The sequence below is a fragment of the Larus michahellis genome, chromosome 14, assembly GCF_964199755.1.
Source record: "Larus michahellis chromosome 14, bLarMic1.1, whole genome shotgun sequence".
In the NCBI taxonomy this organism is placed as follows: domain Eukaryota; kingdom Metazoa; phylum Chordata; class Aves; order Charadriiformes; family Laridae; genus Larus; species Larus michahellis.
In genome coordinates this window covers 13,988,198-13,998,248 of record NC_133909.1, presented here as the reverse complement: position 1 = coordinate 13,998,248, position 10,051 = coordinate 13,988,198, and the positions used below count along the sequence as shown (strand labels likewise).

Sequence of the window (10,051 nt, the reverse complement as noted above, 5' to 3'; positions counted from 1 at the left end):
TTTAATGCCTTGCAGCAACAACAGATAAACTATGCCTCTGGGATGCAAGTAAGACACAATAACAATCCTAACGTTACCGAGTGCTATATATTTGGAGAGGAGAAAACATTCAGCCATCCATATTCTACACAAAATTGCGTTATTTAAAATGTATAAATGGGAGAAAACTGATCTGAAACCTCCGGTAGAGAATTGGCAGTGACTTAAAAATGGTTATTAACTGAATCTGAAAAAAGCCCTGGCAGCTAAACGAGGGCGGCAATTCCTCACTGAACTGGGTACCTCTCCCGCTCGGACACGGGATGCTTGTTGCTTCTGAATATCTCTGAAATATTTGGCATTATCAAGCTAACGGCACTGGCTAAGTGAGCAGCATTCAAAGGGCATAACTAAGTGGCACAATTCCAAAACAGCAATTAAAAGGCGGAATGCTTGAAAAAGAACAATAAAAGAGGTTAATTCGTATCAGGGTCTGGCAATCTGCACAGGAAATACTGTCATTCCACAACGCACTCTCCCTTCATCCGCCTCTCCGTACCACGACCGCACGTTTATAATCTAGCATTCCTTCACATATAACACTGGACAAAAAATGCCTCAATTCTATGGAGGAAGAACTTACAGTGCTATTTGTACGGTAAGCAGGAGCCTGGACAAACAGATGGGAAACAACGTAAGTAAACAGGCAGAGAAAAGAGAACCCAAACCTCATACCTTTTGACAAGTATATGGTTATACATTTTCCCTTGGCAGGAGGGCACAGAGATGCTCAAGAGTTAAGGAGGGAAATTAAAAATCCTAAATTTCTACCTGGGTCAGTACCTAGCAGTTTTCTAAAGAAAGACTCTTGCACTGACATTGGAAAGCTAATTTAGAAGGCACCTTTTTATCAGAAGGAAAGTTACAACATTTCAGCAAGGAGAGGCAAAAAGAGAATGAGAACAAAGATGTTCAGACGACAGGATGCCACAAGAAGGAGGAGAAAGAGGGGCCGGGCTATCTGCCAGGCTGAATCAAGAGCTGCTTCAACGCTTTCACTGCATTTGACCCACAGCATGCAACAACTGGCAAAAACGCCCCCAGATTCGAAGGGAAATCTAGCTAAAGCCTGCCTGGGCTGGGCCATCCATCCTGCAGGCAGCTCGCCCTGGGGCTTGCTATTTTGAGAGATTAGAGAGGCCACATATCATTAATATTATAATAAATCTCAATATAGAGAAAGTCACCATCTCAAATGGTGCCGTGGTCCCCAGCACCTCCGTGTGCCGCTCAAAACAGCCAAAACAACCACACTGGAAGAAAAAAATACAAGCTGAAGCCCAGGAAAGAGCCACCTTCCACTCTAAAATTTTGAAGGTAAAATGAACTGATGTACTTTGGGAGTGGAGACAAATAACTAAAGGCAACAACTACCTGGGAATAGAAGAGAGAGGACAAAATATATTGTAATTTAACTGATCAAAATATGCTGAAGAAGTGAGAGGCTTTAGGACAGGCAGAAAATAGCGAGAAGCCCTGCACAGCACTGGAGCTCTCTACTGAAAACATCTTTTGTTCTGAAGTCAGAAATGTGTATCAGCCTCTCAGACATATGGGCAGTTGTGCATTTATCCTGTTTATTTTACTACTCCTGTGCATCCTGCCTTGCCATCTGTTGGTAAGAATTTGGATGCCGAACCATAAGTCTGCGACATAATAAATACCAGTAAACAGAAATCTAAAATGAAGATAAGCACAAAGTAGTGTTTGGAAGCAGGACTGGTTTTTCGGTTTGATAGTATGATTTATTTCCTGAGATGAGTCTTGGCTCAGAAAACAGGGACCAGCAGGAAAAGGTCCAATTGAAGGGACAGATCTACGATGCCTTCTCTTATATTGGCTTCATATTGGCATAATTCCACCGCCTTCCTAGAAAGCAGTTAAATCTACGTAGGTGGAGAATCACACTTAATCCTGTCCCTCGAGGAAGACATGTTTAAACACAAAATACTGCATGTATAAAACATAAGTTGCAAGCAAAATGCTCCAAACCCAGTTAAAGTAGTGTTCACACACCTTCTCTGAGCTGGGCAGCCCTATCGCCGTGTCCCAGTTTCTCCACATCCTCTTTTCCCTTTTATTATTAGTACGAGAGGAAAGTGGGTGGGAAGGAAGCACAGTTACCGCCCCAGTCAGGCGCAGAAATATAAAAAAACTGGCCCCAAATCCGGCAGGAAACCTAGCAAAGCCCAGACCCACAAGCCCATCCACCCTCCTCCTCCTCCCTCTCCGCTTCCAGTCCGGGGATGCAGAAATTACCGCTCAGCTCTTTGGCACACAAACCACACCGACGCCAACTAAGCCTCTGGGTGCCGAGAGGTATCAATAACAGGCTCCAAATTACCCTCAGTACCTAAGTACTCCTACTGCCTCAGAAGAATTAAAAAAAGGAGATGAAAGCACTAGCCTCCCCTCCTACAGACCTTCTTGTTTTCTCTGTTTCTGCAAAGATACACATGGCTACAGCCGGAGATACAGATACGCACCCCTTCCCCCCAGCTGTTTAAGGAGGTTTCATGTGTTTCGCACCTGGCAAGACTCTGAGCGAAGCTACGGGTTTGACAGCAGGATTTGGGCAGGAGTGACGCAGAGTGACGCAGCGAACAGGACGGGATCCACTGGAGAAATAATTACTGTGTTGAAATCTTACAGGAACAAAAAAAATACATCGCCATATTTGCCTGCCTTACCAGTTTGCAGTGGCGAGGGTTAGTAGAGCTGCCAGAAGGCAGGGCAAGCCCTGCCGAGATGCAGCAGCTACGAGCTCCCGCCAGTATCTAAAAAGAGTAATAAAAGCCCACGGCAGAGGGTCAGTTAAAGGCAACGGCAGCTGGAAGAAGCCCAAAGACTACATTACATTACATTGCAAAGGTTCCCACAAACCCCAACATGGCTTACTGTGCCTCCGACAGATACTACCACAAATGCCATCTGTCAACCACCTACGACGTGCAGTATAATTATATACAGAATAAAAAAAGTAACCACCGCACAACACAGCCACAGGTATCCTATTCGTATAACCCAACGCAGCCTGGACTCTGTTCACAAAACACCTCTGAAACCTGGGTAAGAGTGACATTACCCACGTTACATCCTGTGCAGGCGGAGAAGCTTTACAGCTGGGTTACAGATGTGCTTGCCTTGGTTTAGAGCCTTCGGGGAGGATTGAGAATGCACAGCAAGTCTTTGGGCTCTAAGTTTTGCGTTGGGCTATCTGACATGCTGGGAGCCACAGAGGAAAAACTAAAACCCTTATGTGGCCTGACAGCTCCCTACTGGCTATAGAGTAGATCGAGTTCAAGAAAGCAAATTAATTCATTAAAGCAACATATATTCAGTCAATTAGCTTCAGATCCCTGTTTCATAGAGCATCTCCGGAAGAATGGATGTTTTGTTACATCAATACCGTCATTCGAGAGCCTCTGTTACAAACGTTCAAAGGGGCGCATTTAGGAGATCTGTGCTTTTTTTTTTAATTTGAGGAGATAACACCTTAACCCATCTTCTGCTGAGAGTTCCCCCCGCACAACATTTCTCAGTGTTTTAAAACAGGTTGTACTGTGGACAATATTTCGGAGCGATTGAACTCTGCATCCCTAAAGACTGCTGCAAATTCAGACACTCTCTCTAGCAAATGGAATGCTCTTGAAAAAAATTAACTTAAAAAGGCTGTCAAAAATCACTCCATCAATTGCTGACAAAACCACATTGCTTCAAACACTGTTGCAAAGATGATGTTAGAGCTCTAAGAATTGCTTTTAAAAACAATGAGTGCAGCACAGGCGCTCTCTCAACAGCACGTGTTTCACCAAGGGAACGGCGATGGTATGAGCAGGATGTATGGAAAGACAGAATGAAACCATGGGCTGAATCTCAGAAAAGTCCTTCTCTAACGCGTTCACATCTCGTTTGAAAGATTCACGGATGCAAGTTCACTCTTCAGGACCTAGAATGCACACACAAACATGTGTATATTGCACAAGAAATGGGGCATGGCATACACAAGCAAGTTTTTCATAGCCGAGACACCCGTTTGTGGATTCTCCATTTGCAGCCACCTTCTTCCACAGATAGGCTCACACGCCTGTAAAAACCGGCCAGCTCTTCATGTGCCTGGGGATATAACCTCCAGGGCAGGTCATGTCTGATACTGAAGTGATAGAACATTTGCTCTTCGACAAATAAAACTTTGGCAATAGCATTTGAATATGAAGTCTGCGTTGTGTTTAGTTCATTACAAATAGTGGTGGTGCTAGGACTTCATCGCACTGCTTTGAGAATACTAAGGAATATTCATTCTTTCTGGATGAGCCATGGATTTGCAGTAGTGATGGATGGCAGCCTTCCTTTATTTGCTTGCCTCAAACATTTGTATAAGCATTTTTATTTTGTTTTCAAGAGTCTCCATGGAAGCAGCGCATGCGCCTGCTGCAGTTCCCGTGTTTGTGCGCATTCATCCAAGCCGGAAGACTTGCAAATAATTGTGCAAATGTGCATTTGTGCAAGTTTTCAAGTCATAAATGATTTACTCGATCCTTCCTCCCAATTATAAATGTTCCGGCCGCCCAGTCAGGAAGGACACGTGGTTCCATGTGAATTAAATAACCAATCGCACCACTTGAAAAGTAAACGGCAAACAGGGAATACTGAAAGCAGTAGACACAATGGGTTCAAAGACGTTCGTATGCTGAAGTGTTTAATAAAATACTCTTTGAATAAATTTAAATTACAAGTACATTACTTGATTTCATATCTTGATGTCACAGGGCCCGTAGAGCTCTCTATTGTGAGACGTTCTATTAACTTCAGCACGATTGTTCACCGAGATAAGCAGTTTCAGTGGATGAAGTGGTGTTTTTAAAACCTTTTTTTTTTTTCTTCTAGGCGATTTTTTTATAGCACATCCTCCTTGTGACTAAGACAGTGCAACGCTTGCATACTTGTGCTGCACATTTACCATAGGAATAGGGGCTGCTGGAAAATGATGGTGGTTGAATCTCTCTCTCTCTCAGGTTAGCTCGACCACGAAAGGATTTTACGTAGGACACAGCATTTGCTGTGTTTGCAAGACTCTGGTCTGCACCGTCTTGACAGGGACCCACGGCTTGTGACAACTGCTGTAGCTCGAGTGCGGACGCGGGACGTAACGGCAGTCCCTCGAAATGGGGCTGATTTGCTCTTACTATTAATTTGCGGGTTGGGGTGCAGATCTCAGGGGTGGCCAGGGTGGCTGCGTGGGGACGTCATCAGAAACTTGTTACTCCAGTGGTAGTTTAACTTTAGCTGTCAAAGCTGCAGTTATCGTCGGTGCTGTGGCCCTGGAAAACCAAAAACCAGCTTTGCCAGGGAGCCCCTGGGCCGTTTTACTGCAGAGGCTCAGTCGAATAGCATCCGCTTCTGCCACATGCACATTCATACCGAGAATCATTTTAAACAGTTTCCTACCGAAGGCAATTACCTTGGATATAAGTTTTAAAAATCCACACAGAACTACTGCTATTGTCTAAAATCCACTCAACGAGCCTCCTACCTCCACCTTCGACAAACATGCTAAAAGAACAAAATTGGGATTGTACAGGCAAGGGTTTGACTGATGTATCATTAACACCACTTCTTGAGTGACTAAGCTCCATAGTAGTGTCGACTACTAGAACTGAAACATGATTTCATCCCCGAGACAACTGCAGCTCCGAACAAAGATAATATGCTGCCTCCCTAAACTGTGTCACTCCCGTTATCGTTACCGTGCTAATTTGTTGTAAAATGTTGTCCTGAAGAAGAAAAACAAGAGAACATCGAGGAACCCCTAATAATTTGGTTTTCCATTCTGTTTCAACAATTTTGTTTGACATCTTGGAACTGAGGAGACGGAACAGGTTACTGTTCAAAATCCAGCACACAGGTTGCTTTATGGATACGGTTGAGAAACATTTTCATGTAAAATGTCAACTGACCTGAAATTTACTCTGCAAAATGCTTTATTGGTGTCAAAAGCAATTTAAGAGGCTGTTCGAGGCATTTTTAGCTTTTGCACAGTTATGTCTTAGATTTGCCTTTTTGAGATAAGAGTGAAATGGTGCTTAAGAAAGACCATTAAAATAAATGAAGTCGGCTTTTATAATTATTGGTCCAAAACATAAAAAGAGATATAAAAATAGGTTTGAGCCAGAATATTTAATCACCTATAAAGACCTATAACTGAAATTATTTTCTTGCTCTGTGATCTCCTCAGATCTGCAACTGTTATGTTGATTTTACTAAAAGACCCATCCACTCCGTATGAGCGATGCCCTGAAACAATCAAGGGGGTGTTGTTTTAAATCAGCTTCTAGAAATGGTTTTATTATTTTATGAAACAAAGGAACCTTTCCACGTTGAAATCAAAGTCCCAGGAGGATATGGTTTAAAACATGAATAATTTAATGTATCTATAGATTTTATTTTACAAAGACAGAACATACTGAAAATGTAGGAGAGAATGTAGTCTCTGTTCCTCGTATCTGTGAACAGATGACAGCTTTCTCAATTTGTCCATTCTTAGCACACATTTGACAACTTTACATTTTGTAACTTTGTAATTTGATTATGAGCATTTGAATTTTGAGCAGAACAGCTCAATTGCCGTTGGACAGATGGGTCACACGAAATGCTTTTTAGTCCCCTGAATTGATGTGGATTCAAGGTTCACTTGCACACAACTGTGGGGTGCAATGTCTCAGCAAAACCTTTGCAAACAAAAGGTGCTCAGGAAGGCACAGGCGCTGCCCCGGTGATGCAACGAGAGCGGAGAGCAGCCGCATCCCTGGGCACTGTCTGCAACACTGCCCGTGCCTCACGACTTCACCGACTTCTGGGTTTTTTAAACAAAGTTCTTACTTAGGCTCAGTTTAAATCAAGGGGGAAATTCCACCAGTTTCAGTCAAAGCTGCGCTTCATTTCTATCAATGAGATTCCTGGAAGACCATACGGAAATCCTGATGTGGGGAAAATCAGGGATTTCCCCTGGAGAATTTCTCCTAGACAGGCCCAGTCTAGCAGAGAAAGCTCAGCAACTCCCGCAAGACGCAAACAAACTTATTTTCCATGGAAAATGGAGACTGGAGACACTAGAACAAGCTCAGCGAAGATCACAAGATTCGGTCCAAGTGGAGGATGCTCAGCATCTCTCAAGCAAACTCAGGAGCTCTCAGACGCAAGCCCTCATTTTCCAGGTGTCATAAAAGCCCGTACCGAGAATTAGATTTCCTTTAGGAGTTATAATGCCAAGCATTATTATTACCCGTAAACCTTCACATCTCAGTAATTCTTTCTCTCTTTATTGCCTAAAAATATTTTCTTGTCCTACAGCTATTCCATGTACATATACTACTACTAGGTAGCAAATCCAATATTTCAAGAGAAAAATGATGTTACACTGGAGCCTTAAATTGTTAGCAGAAGCTGCGAACAGAGGTGAGGATGAGGTGCTTCTACCATGCCATAGTCTTTCCTGGGGAGAAAAGACCCCTCCGAATACAGCTGCTAGCCTCTGAACTATAGCTGGGCTCGTCCGGGCTGAGCTATCTGTCGGTTAGAATAAACCAGGAAACCAGATTTGTAAAGTCCATGTGTGCTAAGTTGTGTGGATGGAATTAGGCACACTGAAGCCGATACGCGAAGTGCGTTACTGTGCTCCAGCGTACCCCCACGAGCCACAAAGCAGCTCAGCAAAAGTCAACAGCTTTCCTCTACACTCTCCCTTTTACCCAGCATCGCTGAGGCTCTGTTGGCTGTCTGCATGGTGAGGGGGTTCAGAGCCCCATGGCCCCGGCCCCCGCTGCCAGCGCCTGCCCGTGGTGTGTGTCCCTTTCCTGGCGATGTGCTGATTTCCCACGGTCAGAGCTCCGCGCACTCGGCTGACAGATGTTGTTTCCCATCTGGGCTTTCCGATCTGCTATGCCAAATCCTCTAAACACCCATGTGTTTCTTTGTCCTGGTAGTTACCCGCCGCGCCTTCTCTACAACTCCATTTTCAGAGAGGAAGCCACATGTTTGGCCTCCGTGGGGAACGGGGTGTCCTGCTACCCATCCCAGCCACTAAAGCACCTATCTTTTTATTGTTAATATTATTCCGCCTGACCCTTGGGCTGCATTAAGTAACCCCGAGTCCACACTGAAGCACTTGAACAGTGGCAACACCACCTTCAACCAGGTTCCCGGTGTCTCTGTCCGAGGGTAGACAGGGAGGAACGTGGGTTTCTGCTGTCCTGCCCGAGAGCTGCGGCTGAGCCCCAAAGCCCCTGAGGCCACAGCCCCGGGGGGTCCCCAGCCCCCAACGCTGGTGGACTCGGGTGCGCCTCGAAAAGCCCCGAACCCGCCAGGAGCCCCCAGAGCCCTGAAGCACCGGGGGCGGGGGGGAGGACACCGCGGAGCGAGGTCGCCCCCCTGGGCAGAGCTCCCCCGGGCAGAGCTCCGCATCCCGCCGCCCGGTTCCCATGGCAATCTCGGAGATGCCGGTTGCCACGGTAACGCCATCCTCCTCCTCGGCCGTGTCCGAGGCAGCGGCGCGGCTCCGGCTCCGGCTGGGCTCTGCCCGGCGGCTCCGGGCGCGCCGCCGGTTTCCCCCGGGAAGTTGCTTCCCCCGCCCCCGCCCCCGGTACCTTCGAGGCAGCAGATCCTCCAGAGCCCCGAGTGCGTGAGATCGCCCCGCGCCCGCCGCGGCGGCCCCTGCGCCTCGTCCGCCGTGATGTTGGTGCCGTTGCAGATGTGGGCGCTGGAGTAGAGCCAGTAGTCGGTGCCGATGGCGATGGCCATGAGGCTGAAGGCGGCGAAGGCGCCCACCGTGGTCAGCAGCATCTGGACGCCACGGTCACACCACACCATGGTGCTTCATAGTCCCCCGCACGGGCGCGGGGGGCCGCACGACACCGCCCGGCAGCCGCCGCCGCCCGCGGGAGGCAGCCGAGTCACGGGGCGGGGGGCGGAGGCGGCGGCGCGGCGGCCGGGGGGGGGGTTCGGGGAGCGGGGGGGAGCCGCCTGCCGCCGCCGCGGGGCCGGGCTCCGCCGCCAGCCGCGCCCCGCCGCACCGCCCCGGCCGCGGGAGGGCGGGGCGGACCCCCGTGAGGGGGGGACACGCGGAGCGGGGCGCCCCCCGACGCGCCGGCAGCCCCCGCATCGCTTTGTTCGTTGGCGCTGGGTGCCGGCGGCGGGAGGGGTGATGGCCGCGTCCGAAGCGGCGACTTGCCGGGGCGGTGTGAAGGTGTGAGCGGAGCCCGGCCAGAATTTGTCGGGAGATGGGGAGGGTGTCGCCCACCTGCTGGGTACAAAGCTCTGCACCGCCACTGCTGTCTCCGGGGTGGGGTGCCCACACCTTCCTCCTGCTGCTCTGGAAATCAGCCCAGAAACGGTGCCAAACGCAGTGGGGCCAAAGTCCTGCAACCCCCAGGGGAGCGCGCGCGTGGCCGGGGAGCCACCGCGCAGCCAACGCGGGGGTTCGGCCGCGATTTCCTCCTGCAGCTCACCCCGCCATCAGTTAGGCAAGGAGGTTGCGGGCAACCATTGGGGTTGCTGGTTTTCTCCTGTTTGGAAGGGGATGGAGAGAATCCAGCACTTGAAAATATTTTCCTTTGGAAAACCAAGGGGAGAACTATCTACACCATTTATTATCGTGTTACCCTGGCTTCCACCCCTGGCTCTCATCACTGCGAGTTGACAAGTCAGTCCTGCCTTCACCTCATCCAAGTGACAAGCCGGATGAATGGGAAGCCTCCCTGATCAGCTAATGCATCCGTGTGGAGGGAACGTGGCAGCGCACCAGTTTTATGTACATGAATTAGGGAGTGGGAGGACAAGAGCTACAAACCTGGAGAGTTACAGCGCTCTTCCCGAGCAGTGCGTGGATGGCTGCAGGTGCCTGTGTGACTCCACCGCTCCGCATACCGGCGCAGGGATGCTGTTCAGCTGCTCGTCCTTTTCGTGGCAACTGGGAAAGCAAAAAACAAATACAAGTTAAAAGCTGGTCTTTATTTCA

General features: G+C 48.4%; 1 protein-coding gene across 1 annotated transcript in view; it reads right to left on the bottom strand.

The window, feature by feature from the left end:
* Positions 1-9,032, bottom strand: part of CACNG4 (calcium voltage-gated channel auxiliary subunit gamma 4) — a 41,112-nt gene extending 32,080 nt beyond the window's left edge. The window contains exon 1 of the mRNA XM_074607457.1: positions 8,682-9,032. Within this exon, the coding sequence (XP_074463558.1) occupies positions 8,682-8,904 (223 nt within the window). The 5' untranslated portion in view covers positions 8,905-9,032. The remainder of the gene's footprint in view (positions 1-8,681) is intronic.
* Between the last annotated feature and the right edge of the window lie 1,019 nt (positions 9,033-10,051).